At 46.7% G+C, this 10,234-nt stretch overlaps 1 protein-coding gene across 1 annotated transcript in view; it reads left to right on the plus strand.

Moving 5' to 3' along the window:
• Positions 1-1,374: 1,374 nt before the first annotated feature.
• The window catches only part of CUNH1orf115 (chromosome unknown C1orf115 homolog), a 15,072-nt gene continuing 6,212 nt past the window's right edge, over positions 1,375-10,234 (plus strand). The window contains exon 1 of the mRNA XM_004700151.2: positions 1,375-1,662. Within this exon, the coding sequence (XP_004700208.1) occupies positions 1,375-1,662 (288 nt within the window). The remainder of the gene's footprint in view (positions 1,663-10,234) is intronic.

Here is a 10,234-nt window from a genome sequence, read left to right on the forward strand (position 1 = left end):
AAGAAAGACAAGGCTTTCTACTCCAGCTGAGTTACAGTCTTGGACCCCCACAGGAAGAGTGCTACCTGTTCCCTAGGGTCTCGCTGTGCAGAGTTAGAATCAAGTTGAGTGAGTCTATTTATTGCCCCCCCTTCCCTCCCTTGGGTGACATTAATAATTACATCAAGTACTGTCGCATGTATGCACCAGAATTCAGCCTCCAGTCTACTGGTTTGTGCAACTTCTTTCCCTTGAAGATGCACTACTGTTCTGGATAGTTCCTTAGGACACCAGTCTCCACTGCTGTCCAGTCGATGGCGATTGGTGGCATCCACATGTGTCCGAGTGGAATTGTGCTCCAAGGGACTTTCAGGGGTTGATTGTTTAGAAGTAACTCTCCAAGCCTTTCTTCTGAGGTGCCTGAGGTCACTCCACCTTTGCGAGAGCTGCTGAAAGTATTGACCATTTATACCATCCAGGGACTCCTTACTCTGACTTTTTAGGATTCTTGACCTCTACAGGAGTCCTGGTGGGGCGGTGGTTAAAGCACTTGGTTGATAGCTGAGCCCATCAGTCACCCAGCAAGAGAAAGATGTGGCAGCCGTTTCCAAAAAAGATGGTTTTCGATTGTGTATATAAGGGGGTACCTCAAAATGTTGTCATTGGGGGTCACCCTCTTGAAGTTGTGGTATATGGGTTTTCAGCTTTTGGTATATAAAAACCAGGAGCAATGAACTTAGAGAGTCAGCAAGTGAAATAAGGAGTTTGGCAGGAGGGGGGCACCGAGTTAGGGGTGGGGGACAACACAAGGGATCCAAATAGAAAACGAATGCTTGGAAACGGATTGTGGTAGCAAATGTATAATTCTGATGGACGTGATTGAACTATGGAATGATTTAATCTCTGTATTAATCCCAGTCAATTAAAAAAAATAGACACTCCTATAAACCCGCATGGGCCAGTTCTCCTCTGTCCTTCAGGGCCGCTTTGAGCCTAAATCAACCAGAGAGCAACGGGTTGACTTTGGTTTTGATAGGTGCTTTCATTTGCCTTTCCCGGAACCTGCCACCCAGGTGCACTCCCGCGAATAGTGCGTTGAGAAGACCGTCTCCCCACAGCCTCGCCAGCACTGAGTGTAACCTTTATTTTTATTAGTATCTCCGCCGACTTGAGTGTGCACCGGCAGTCTCGGCTCGTGTTCCTTCGTTTCCTAAGCACTTCAGGACGCTGCTGTGACCTTGCCCATTGACCGTGAGGACGAGCGCCCGCCGGCCCCGGGCCCACCGCCGGGGGGCGGTGCGACTTCGGGCCCCACCCCCGGGTGGGGAGGCGGCGGCGGGAGCAAAGGTTGGAGTGTCTCCGCGGCGCTCGCTTCGCTCGACGGTCGCTGGGGCCATGGCCGTGGGAGCCCGGCTGCGAAGGAAGGCGGCGAGCAGCTTCCCGCGCCGCAAGCCTCGAAGGCGAGGGCGGCGGGAGGGCGACGAGGAGGAGGCCGCCATCCTGGAGCACCTGGAGTGCGGGGACGAGGACGCGGCGGCGAGCGGGGCGAGCGCCCCCGGGGCGCAGAGCTCGCGGAGGGTGCACCTCGCCGTCCTCCCCGAGCGCTACGAGCCGCTGGAGGAGCCGGCGCCCCGGGAGAAGCCCCCGAAAAAGTTCCGGCAGAAGCTGAAGAAGTATGGCAAGGTACCGGGCGTCTGTCCGCGGTGGGCTTTGAGGGGGCTTCTTCGGACCCGGGGGGCGGGGGGAGTCCTGTGGGACCTGCCTGCGAGCGGATCCGCTCGGTGTGACTTTGCCTAACTTCGCCGGGCAGCCCCCGCGCTCCCACTCAACCCCCCACCGCCGCCGCCCTCTCCCCCGCTGCCCACTGCCACCGAGCGGACTCCGACTGGAGCAAGCCTGTGGGACGGTGTTCAACTGGTCCCAGGCTTTCCGAGCCTGTCCGCCTGGCTCGTAGCGACTCTACAAGACAGGGTAGCCCTGGCCCTGTGTCCCTGAACGGTTAATTCTTCACGGGAGTCCAAAGACTCGACTTTCTCCCGCGGAGTAGCTGGTGGCTTCGAACTGCTGACCTTGCATTGTAGTTAGCAGCCCAACTGTGTCACCAGGACTCCTATGGGGTCTCTAGGAACCCTTGATGGCAATGAAAGATGAGCAGACAGCCTCATCCTTCTCCCGTGGAGCAGCTGGTGAGTTTGAACTGCCAGTTTAACCGTCCAATGCTTAATCCACTGTACCTACCTTTCTTTCACTTCTAGAACTCCAGTTCTGTCTGTGAACGGGAGATAAGGGAAGGCGTTTTGAGTAATGATACAAACCATAGGTTCCCAAATTTATTTGGCCTACTGCTTCGTTTTCAAAAGAAATAGAAAAAAAATGTCCTCAGGGCCCCTCCTACCCCCACCGCAATGAAAAACTTATGTGCTATGGTCCATAATCCAAGATATTGCAAATCCGCGGATGGTTCCGTCGCTCTTCGGTGGGTGGTATCGTCCACTTTGGGGAAACAATGCTATAAAACCACAGCAGGGGTTTTGCTCGCTACCATTCTACCTCCCACCACGCAGTTGGCAGATTAGTGGCATTACTAGGTGGCCTCTACCACAGACGTGACTGGCCCTTTTAGAGCTGGCAGGACAAGCATCAGTGGCCCCATGTGACCAATGGGAGGACTGGGGCTTTAGGGTTAGGTAATTAGTAGATGGCGACCTCTTTGAGAAGTAGGGCTTGTAAAGCCACTTCTTCCTTGTCCTGCCGGCCTCCTTTCCAAAAGTTCGGAGAATTGTTTTTTAGATAGTTCCCAGGTTTTTTCAGGGAACTCCTCAAATGTACAGATGTGCTTGTTGGATCTTCTTTATGCTTCTCCTTGGCAGCTGTAAACACACTGCCATTTGCCATTGAGGGAGAAGAGAAATAAAGGGGTAGGAGAGCAGTTTTGGGGTCAGAGATGACTGCCTGAAAACACTCCTAGCTGCCTTGCCCTTTGTTCCTTATGGCTGGGCAGGGTCACCTAGGAGAGAAATCATAAAACTCTTTTTGTCCTGACCAAAGTTCAGGGGCCCCACCTTATCTCTATCTCAGTTATCTGAGTCCTCGGGCCACCTCTTATGCCTGAAGCCAGTCAGTCCCCACAAGTAGAAGATTAGGGTTATCATCTGCTTTAAAGGTACATCATCATATATAAATATATTTACATATGTACATGCCTGTATTTAGATCTCTATACATGCCCTTGGCCTCCTAGTTCTTTCCTCTATTTCCTTTTATTTTCCTCTTGTCCCACTATCATGTTCAGCCTTCATTTGGGTTGAGTAATTCCTCTCAGTTACATTTCCCTTGATCAATCCCCACTAGGCCTCTTACCTCACCACTGATTTTGGATCACTTGTTGTTCCCTTGTCCCTGGGTTTGTTAACACTTCTTTTTCCCCATCTCCCTCTCTCCTATGTCCCCCCAGAACCGACAGTCCATTGTTTTCTCCTTCAGAGAAAACAAAACAACAAAACCAATGACCGAAAAAAAGAAAAGCCTGTGAATAGTTCAAGGTCTGTTTGTTGACCTTTAGGAGTGTTTTGCAGTAGAGTCAGATTGGGTGCCATGCCCTGGACCCAAAGTCTAATTTTGGTACTCCCTCAGGACTTCCTTGCTCTGTTCCCCTTGCTGTTCTGTTGCACACCCTTAGTGTTTTGCCTCTGTGTGGTGGGATCAGACTGGGAGCAATGCCCACACTGTCTCCAGTGTTGTCCCCTATAGGGCTATGGGTCAGTGAGGATGTCGTGTCTCATAGTGGGACCGGCCATATGGTCCTCTCTCCCATTAGCTGCTTGGAGTGGGGATATCATCCTCAAGGCTTGGTGGGCCAGGATGTGCTCCACTCTCTCTTGGGCAACTGGACATAGAGGGGTTGCGGGGAGATGAGCCAGTCAGGATGCAGTGCAGCAAGGATGAAACATACAACTTCCCTCTAGTTCTTAAATGCTTCCACACACCCCCGCCCCAACTATCATGATCCCAATTCTGCCTTACAAATCTGGCTAGACCAGAGGATGTACACTGGTACAGATAGGAATTGGAAACACAGGGAATCCAGGACAGATGAACCCTTCAGGACCAGTGGTGAGAGTGGCTATATTGGGAGGGTGGAGGGAAAGTGGGGGGGAAAGGGGGAATCGATTACAAGGATCTACATATATAACCCCCTCCCTGAGGGATGGACAACAGAAAAGTGGATGAAGGGAGACATTGGACAGTGTAAGAAAGTGTTCATGGCGGTGGAGGGGGGGGGACGAGGAGGGAGGGGTAAAATTAGCTGATACCAAGGGCTCTAGAAGGCAAATGTTTTGAGAATGATGAGGGCAACAAATGTACAAATTTGCTTGACATCGATGGATTGATGGATTGTGATAAGCGTTGTATGAGCCTCCAATAAAATGCTTAAAAAAGAAAGTACATCAGCAGCCTTTGGAATAGAAACTATGCAGTTGGGATTCTCAAGCTTACGGTTGTGTTGCTCACTGCCCTTTGTATGGCTTCCATCTGTTTCGGAGGCTGTAAATTGTTATGGGCACAGAAAGCCTCATCTTTTTCCTGAAGAGAGGAAGGCCTGGGAGGTTTTGAATGACAGACCTTGAAATTAGCAGCTCAAATTGTAACCCAGTACACCACCACCTGGTTGTGTTAGAACCAATCCCTTTCTCTTCCTATTTGAGCACAAAAAAGCTAACATTTGCTGATGGATCTATAATATGTAAATATTGCCTTGGGGGCTAGTACTGGAGATGGGAGTGGGGTGCTTACCATGTGCCAGGCATGGTGCTTATTGGCTAATATTGAGCCAACTCCAATTCCTGGCACCCCCTGGGACTACGGACTCAGATTGACGATCCTTTCTTCTGCTATACCAGTGGGACCATTTGAACTGCCAACTTTTCAGGTAAGCAGTGGAGTTCAAACAGTTTGTTCCACCTTGAGAACTTGAGAGATAAAAAAAATGAGTACAATGCATTCCTGCCTGAAAGGAGTCCACAGCTTCCTAGGGAGACAGACAGGAATATGGCACCACGGGCTTTGTAGGGGGTCCACACAGAGCCTCGTGACACAGGACTGGGGCACTGAGCAGCTCAGGGAGAAGGTTCACATCCACGGTGACGTGAAAGCTGGGTGCCAGAGCATGAGCTGTGGCATAGAGAGGGGCTGCCACCTGACCCAAGCAGAGAGCATCACAAGGAAAAGTGTGGGGTGGGCAGGCAGGGGACGGTGCGAAGACTGGGCTCAGTAGATTCAGCAGATAAGTGAGAGGACATTGTCCTGTTAGAAGTCGACCTGCCCTTTCCGGCCTTCACAAGGGTAAGACAGAGTGACTGAGCTCCATTCTAGAGGACCTTTACTGAAAATCCAGGAGAAGAGCCCATGTGAGGGTGATTTTTTTTTGAGCAGGTGAAGTGTCGAAGTAATACAAATGGTTGATGCTCTTGACTGCTAACCAAAAACTGGTAGGTTCAAATCCACCTAAAGGGCCTTTGGGGAAAAGACATGGCAAACTATGTCCCCAAACCAGTCCGTGAAAACCCTATGAAGCACAGTCCTCTTTTGACACGTGGAGTTGTCAAGAGTTGGAATTGACTAGACCGCCACTGATTAACTGGTGAGTTAACAAGTAAAATAGACTCACACTTGAGCCCAGGGAAATGTGGAGTGAACTGCAAACAACTCCACATTATGAAGGAGAAAAGCTTTTTAATGGAGGAAGAGTGATTAAATTTCGTTTTCATCTGATAGCTTTTCAAATCCTTCACCTAAGCCACTTCCTGATTCTGTTTAAAGAAAGGCATTTGGTCCTTGTGAAATGTGAACATGTGGAAGAATACAGTATCCCAGGCAAGAATGGCTTCACAATGTCCTGCACCCACCCGTCCCAACCAGATCCCTCCAGTAATGGGCTGGTCTAGTCCTCTGGGTTATTTTTTAGTAATGATATTAACATTCACTTACATTGTCTTTTGATTGTTAAAGTGCTATTTACTGGGAACAAGGAAGGGGAAGGAAATGCTCATTAGTTGTGTTCTTATAAGGTGCCAAGTACTTTATCTGTGACATCTCTGAATCCCCTCAATAACCTTGGAAATGTTATTTAATCCCCATTTTATGGCAAAAAAGTATTTATGGCATTTAAGCCATTTCTCCAAAATCACAGTTAAGAGAAAGAAGAAGATCCAAGAATCACTGAAGGAACTGGACCCAGGATTGTCCCGAAAAACCAGTGCTTCCTCTATCTTGACACCAGAAGGATTAAATAGTGCCCGGCTACCACTACTGAAGGTTTGGGGCAGGGTTTCAATAGATGAATCCTAGAAGAAATAGAAAATGTGGAACATTGCTTTAAATGTATTGGACCCACCGAGACTGGAGGAATGCCTAAGGCTATTGCCTTGAGAATCTCTTCAAACCTTAAGGCAAAACTATTCCCTGTTGTCACTTTTTAACTGAATAGCAGGTTAACCGAAAGATAAAGAATGTCATTCTTAGGGTGCAATGTAACAATGATGAGTAATACAATCTTCCTCTAGTTCCTAAAGGTTTCCTCCCCGCTCCCACTACCATGACTCGAATTCTATCTTGCAAGACTGGCTAGACCAGAGGAGGTACACTGGTACAGATAGGAACTGAAAATACAGGGAATCCAGGACGGATGAGCCCTATAGGACCAGTGGTGTGAGTGGCAAAACAGGGAGGGTAAAGGGAGAATGGGTAGGAAAGAGGGAACCAATTACATGGAACTGTGTGTGACCTCCTCCCTGGGGGACAGACATCCGAAAAGTGGATGAAGGGAGACGTCGGACAGGGCAAGATATGACAAAATACCCATTTATAAACTATCAAGGGCTCATGCGGGAGGGGGGAGCGGGGAGGGAGGGGAAAAATGAGGACCTAATGTCGGGGGTTTAAATGGAGAGAAAATGTTTTGAGAAACGATGTACAAATGCGCTTTACACAATTGATGTGTGTATGGATTGGGATAACAGTTGTATGAACCCCTAATAAAATGCTAAAAAAATAAATAAATAAATAAATAAAAAAGAATGTCATTCTTGTAGAATAAGTTATGGCATGGGGTGGAAGAGTTTATATACCTTGACGTAGCACGGTGAATGTTGCTGGCCTTCCCAGCTGGAGACAGACTGCGCCTGGTGTTCTTTTAGAATCAGGATTGAGAAAAAGCCAGATCTTACCATGTTCCAGAAGATTAGTAACAGTGTGTTCAGGCAATGAAACCACACGAGGAACATCAGCTTCCATTAGAGTCACCCCCTGGTTAAGTTTCTGAGACTTTCATGTTGCTCTCCAAGATCTTCCTCTTTTGTTTTGCTTGATTTTGTATTGATTGTTAAAGTGCTGTTTACTGGGATCAGGTGAGCTTTACTGGGATGTGGTGGGAATCACCATCACTGCATCCTTCCTGTTCTCAGTAGTGGGGCTAATCTCCGCAGTCCCGTCAGGAATGCAGTGTTACTCTGGGCTTACTACGTTTCTAGGCAAGAATTGTCAGAATGACTCCCACTTGGCTTTTTCTACCATGATGGCCCTTATTCCACTTGTCAAGGATCCAGTGTGGGGATTCTGCTTGTTGCTGATACAGCTACTCGTGTTACGCATTCATGAACTGGAAAGAAACATCACTACAGGTTAGATTTGGAGACCCACTGTGTGATAGACATGAGTTAAGACTCCCATTAGTAATCTAACCTCCCTGCACCTCCTACTCGGACTGGTAGGCCACAGTGATGTTTAAAGTCTCCTGAAATTAGTGTCAGCTTAGAGCCATTTTGTAGTAATTCCCTGAAAAGTCTGATGATTTCATTTTCCCCAATGAAGTCACTCTTCTAAAAGGCTACAGACCCCTTTGGGGAAGGCTAGGAGAAATTAACAGTATGTTTTTTGTCATAGTGAGTTCCTGCAAGGAACTTGCTCTCCCCTTCATTTAAGAGGTTGTGGGATAGAGTGCTGCTTGTGTGACCTACAATTCTTCTGCTTCTACAGATCAAGGGATAGTAAGTCTCCCAACTATCTTACTCTTAAGGACACCATGATTAAACAGCTCATGAGTCAGACGACTCTGTTTATTGCTTTGATTGTGTCCTCTAGGGTGACCAGCAGGCCCTTGCTTTGCACTGCCACTTGTCCCCTATTACCAAGGGCTTCAATCAGCCCCACTGTAGTTCACACTGCCATTGAGTCAATAGGAGAGAGTAGAACTGCCCCTGTGGGTTTCTGAGATTAAATCTTTATTGAGTAGAAAGGCTCATCTTTTTCCCAAGGAACAACTGGTGGTTTGAAACGGCTGACCTTGCAACCTACTATGCTACTAGGGCTCTGTTGTATTAGGTGTTTTAATTCAGTTAGCATAGTTCCCATGGTCAAATGTGAATTACATGAAAGACTAACCATAATAGTCTTCCAGAAAGCTAGAGCTCCGGTCGTCACAAATTCATTCCTCATCGTTGTGCTGTGGCAACAGGTATGGCCTCTGGGCACTCTCGGTGTGGGTCTATGGGCTAATGGAATAAACCCGCGCTAACACACTCATTTCCATGTGCTTTTCAATCACTTTTTCCATAATATGCCAAGGTCTAGCATTTCATCTTGACAAAAGTGTAGGCCACCTTGTAATCCATGCTTAGTGAACAAAGCAAGTAAGCTCTTGATATTTTTCCCCTTCTAATTTAATTATTTTAACAATTGCTCTGACATTCAACTCACATAGCATCTATTTCAATCACATTAATAAGAGTTGTTCAATCTTAGGTCTTTTTCTAACCTCTCAAGCTGAAATATTAAAGTAAGATTGTGCTTTGTAGGCCCATATCAATAAACTCGACTGACCAAACTTTATTTCTTAAACTCTTATCCCAGACCCTCAATATTCATTTTTATCCATAGTCTCCTGGTTTCTATTATTTAAAAAAAAATCATTTTCTTGGGGGGCTCGTACAACTCATCACAATCCATATATCCATCCATTGTATCAAGCACATTTGTACATTGGTTGGCATCATCATTTTCAAAACATTTTCTTTCTACTTGAGCCCTTGGTATCAGCTTCCCTCTCCCACCCTCATGACTCCTTGATAAATTATTATTTTCCTATCTTACACCGTCTGCTGTCTCCCTTCACCCATGTTTCTCTTGTTCGTCCCCCTTGTGGTGTGGGGAGTTGTACGTTGATCATTATGATTGGTTTCTCCTTTATTCACCCACCTTCCCCCTACCCTCATGGTATCACTACTCTAGACTTGGTTTTAAGGTGCCTCTGCATGGGTTTAAATGACATCTGTGGGCTAGTCGGTGAGCACTTTTAATTATTTGAGCCATTGATACCTTCTACATCACTCTTATAAAGGACCCACCTGGATAACCCAAGATACCACCTCCTTAAGTTAATCTTATGTACAAAGTCCCTTTTTAAATATAAGGAAATACATTAACAGATTCCATAAATTAGGATATAGAAATCTTGGTTAGCCAATATTCAGTCTGCCAGACTCCTCTCTCGCCTCTGTGCCCCATTTCAATGTCATTTCAAGGGGGGTTTGAATCTTCTATTGGAATAGAGCTCTAGGTTCAAACCCCCCTTGAAATGACACTGAAATGGTCCTTGATGCTCATATACTTTGTATTCATTTATAACACGTCTGTGAAGTCTGTGTTTTGACAGTGTTCTAGTTAATGAGCTATTTTTGGTAGTTTTTTTTTTTATAAATTGAAAAGATAAATGACAAGAAGGTCCTTTTTAAGATAACGAATTGCAAAAGCAGCAGAAAAGTCTCATGGAGGCAATGTGTGACTGGTGGCCTTGTCAATAAGACGATCTCTTGCTCCCAGAAAACATGTTGTTTTAAAAATATAAGTGCAATTTCTCCCAATAATTCTGATCACAGATGTATAGTAAGGCATCTCCTAGCAACATTTGTCTCTTAGCAGCATAACTCTCCCCACCAACACACCCATTTGTGTGTGCAGCAGCACATTCCCTGATGTCTCATCCAGAAGGCATTTGGGGAATGTCTAGAGAAGTAGTGTCCAGAGAGGGTAGCAAGGTCACCAGGTTCTCTGAGTTCATCATTGAGCCTGAGAGCTTCCAAAGGAACTCCAGGCTCTTTCTAGGTATGGGGAATATCAATTGTTCCAGTGGTGATTGAGTCAATTCCTATTCACGGTTTCTCAGTGTATATTACCTCGTATGGTGAAATGCCCCCCCCCC

This window comes from Echinops telfairi, unplaced genomic scaffold (genome assembly GCF_000313985.2).
Source record: "Echinops telfairi isolate 266 unplaced genomic scaffold, ASM31398v2 ScPeMD7_7424;HRSCAF=8462, whole genome shotgun sequence".
NCBI classification, from domain to species: Eukaryota; Metazoa; Chordata; class Mammalia; order Afrosoricida; family Tenrecidae; genus Echinops; species Echinops telfairi.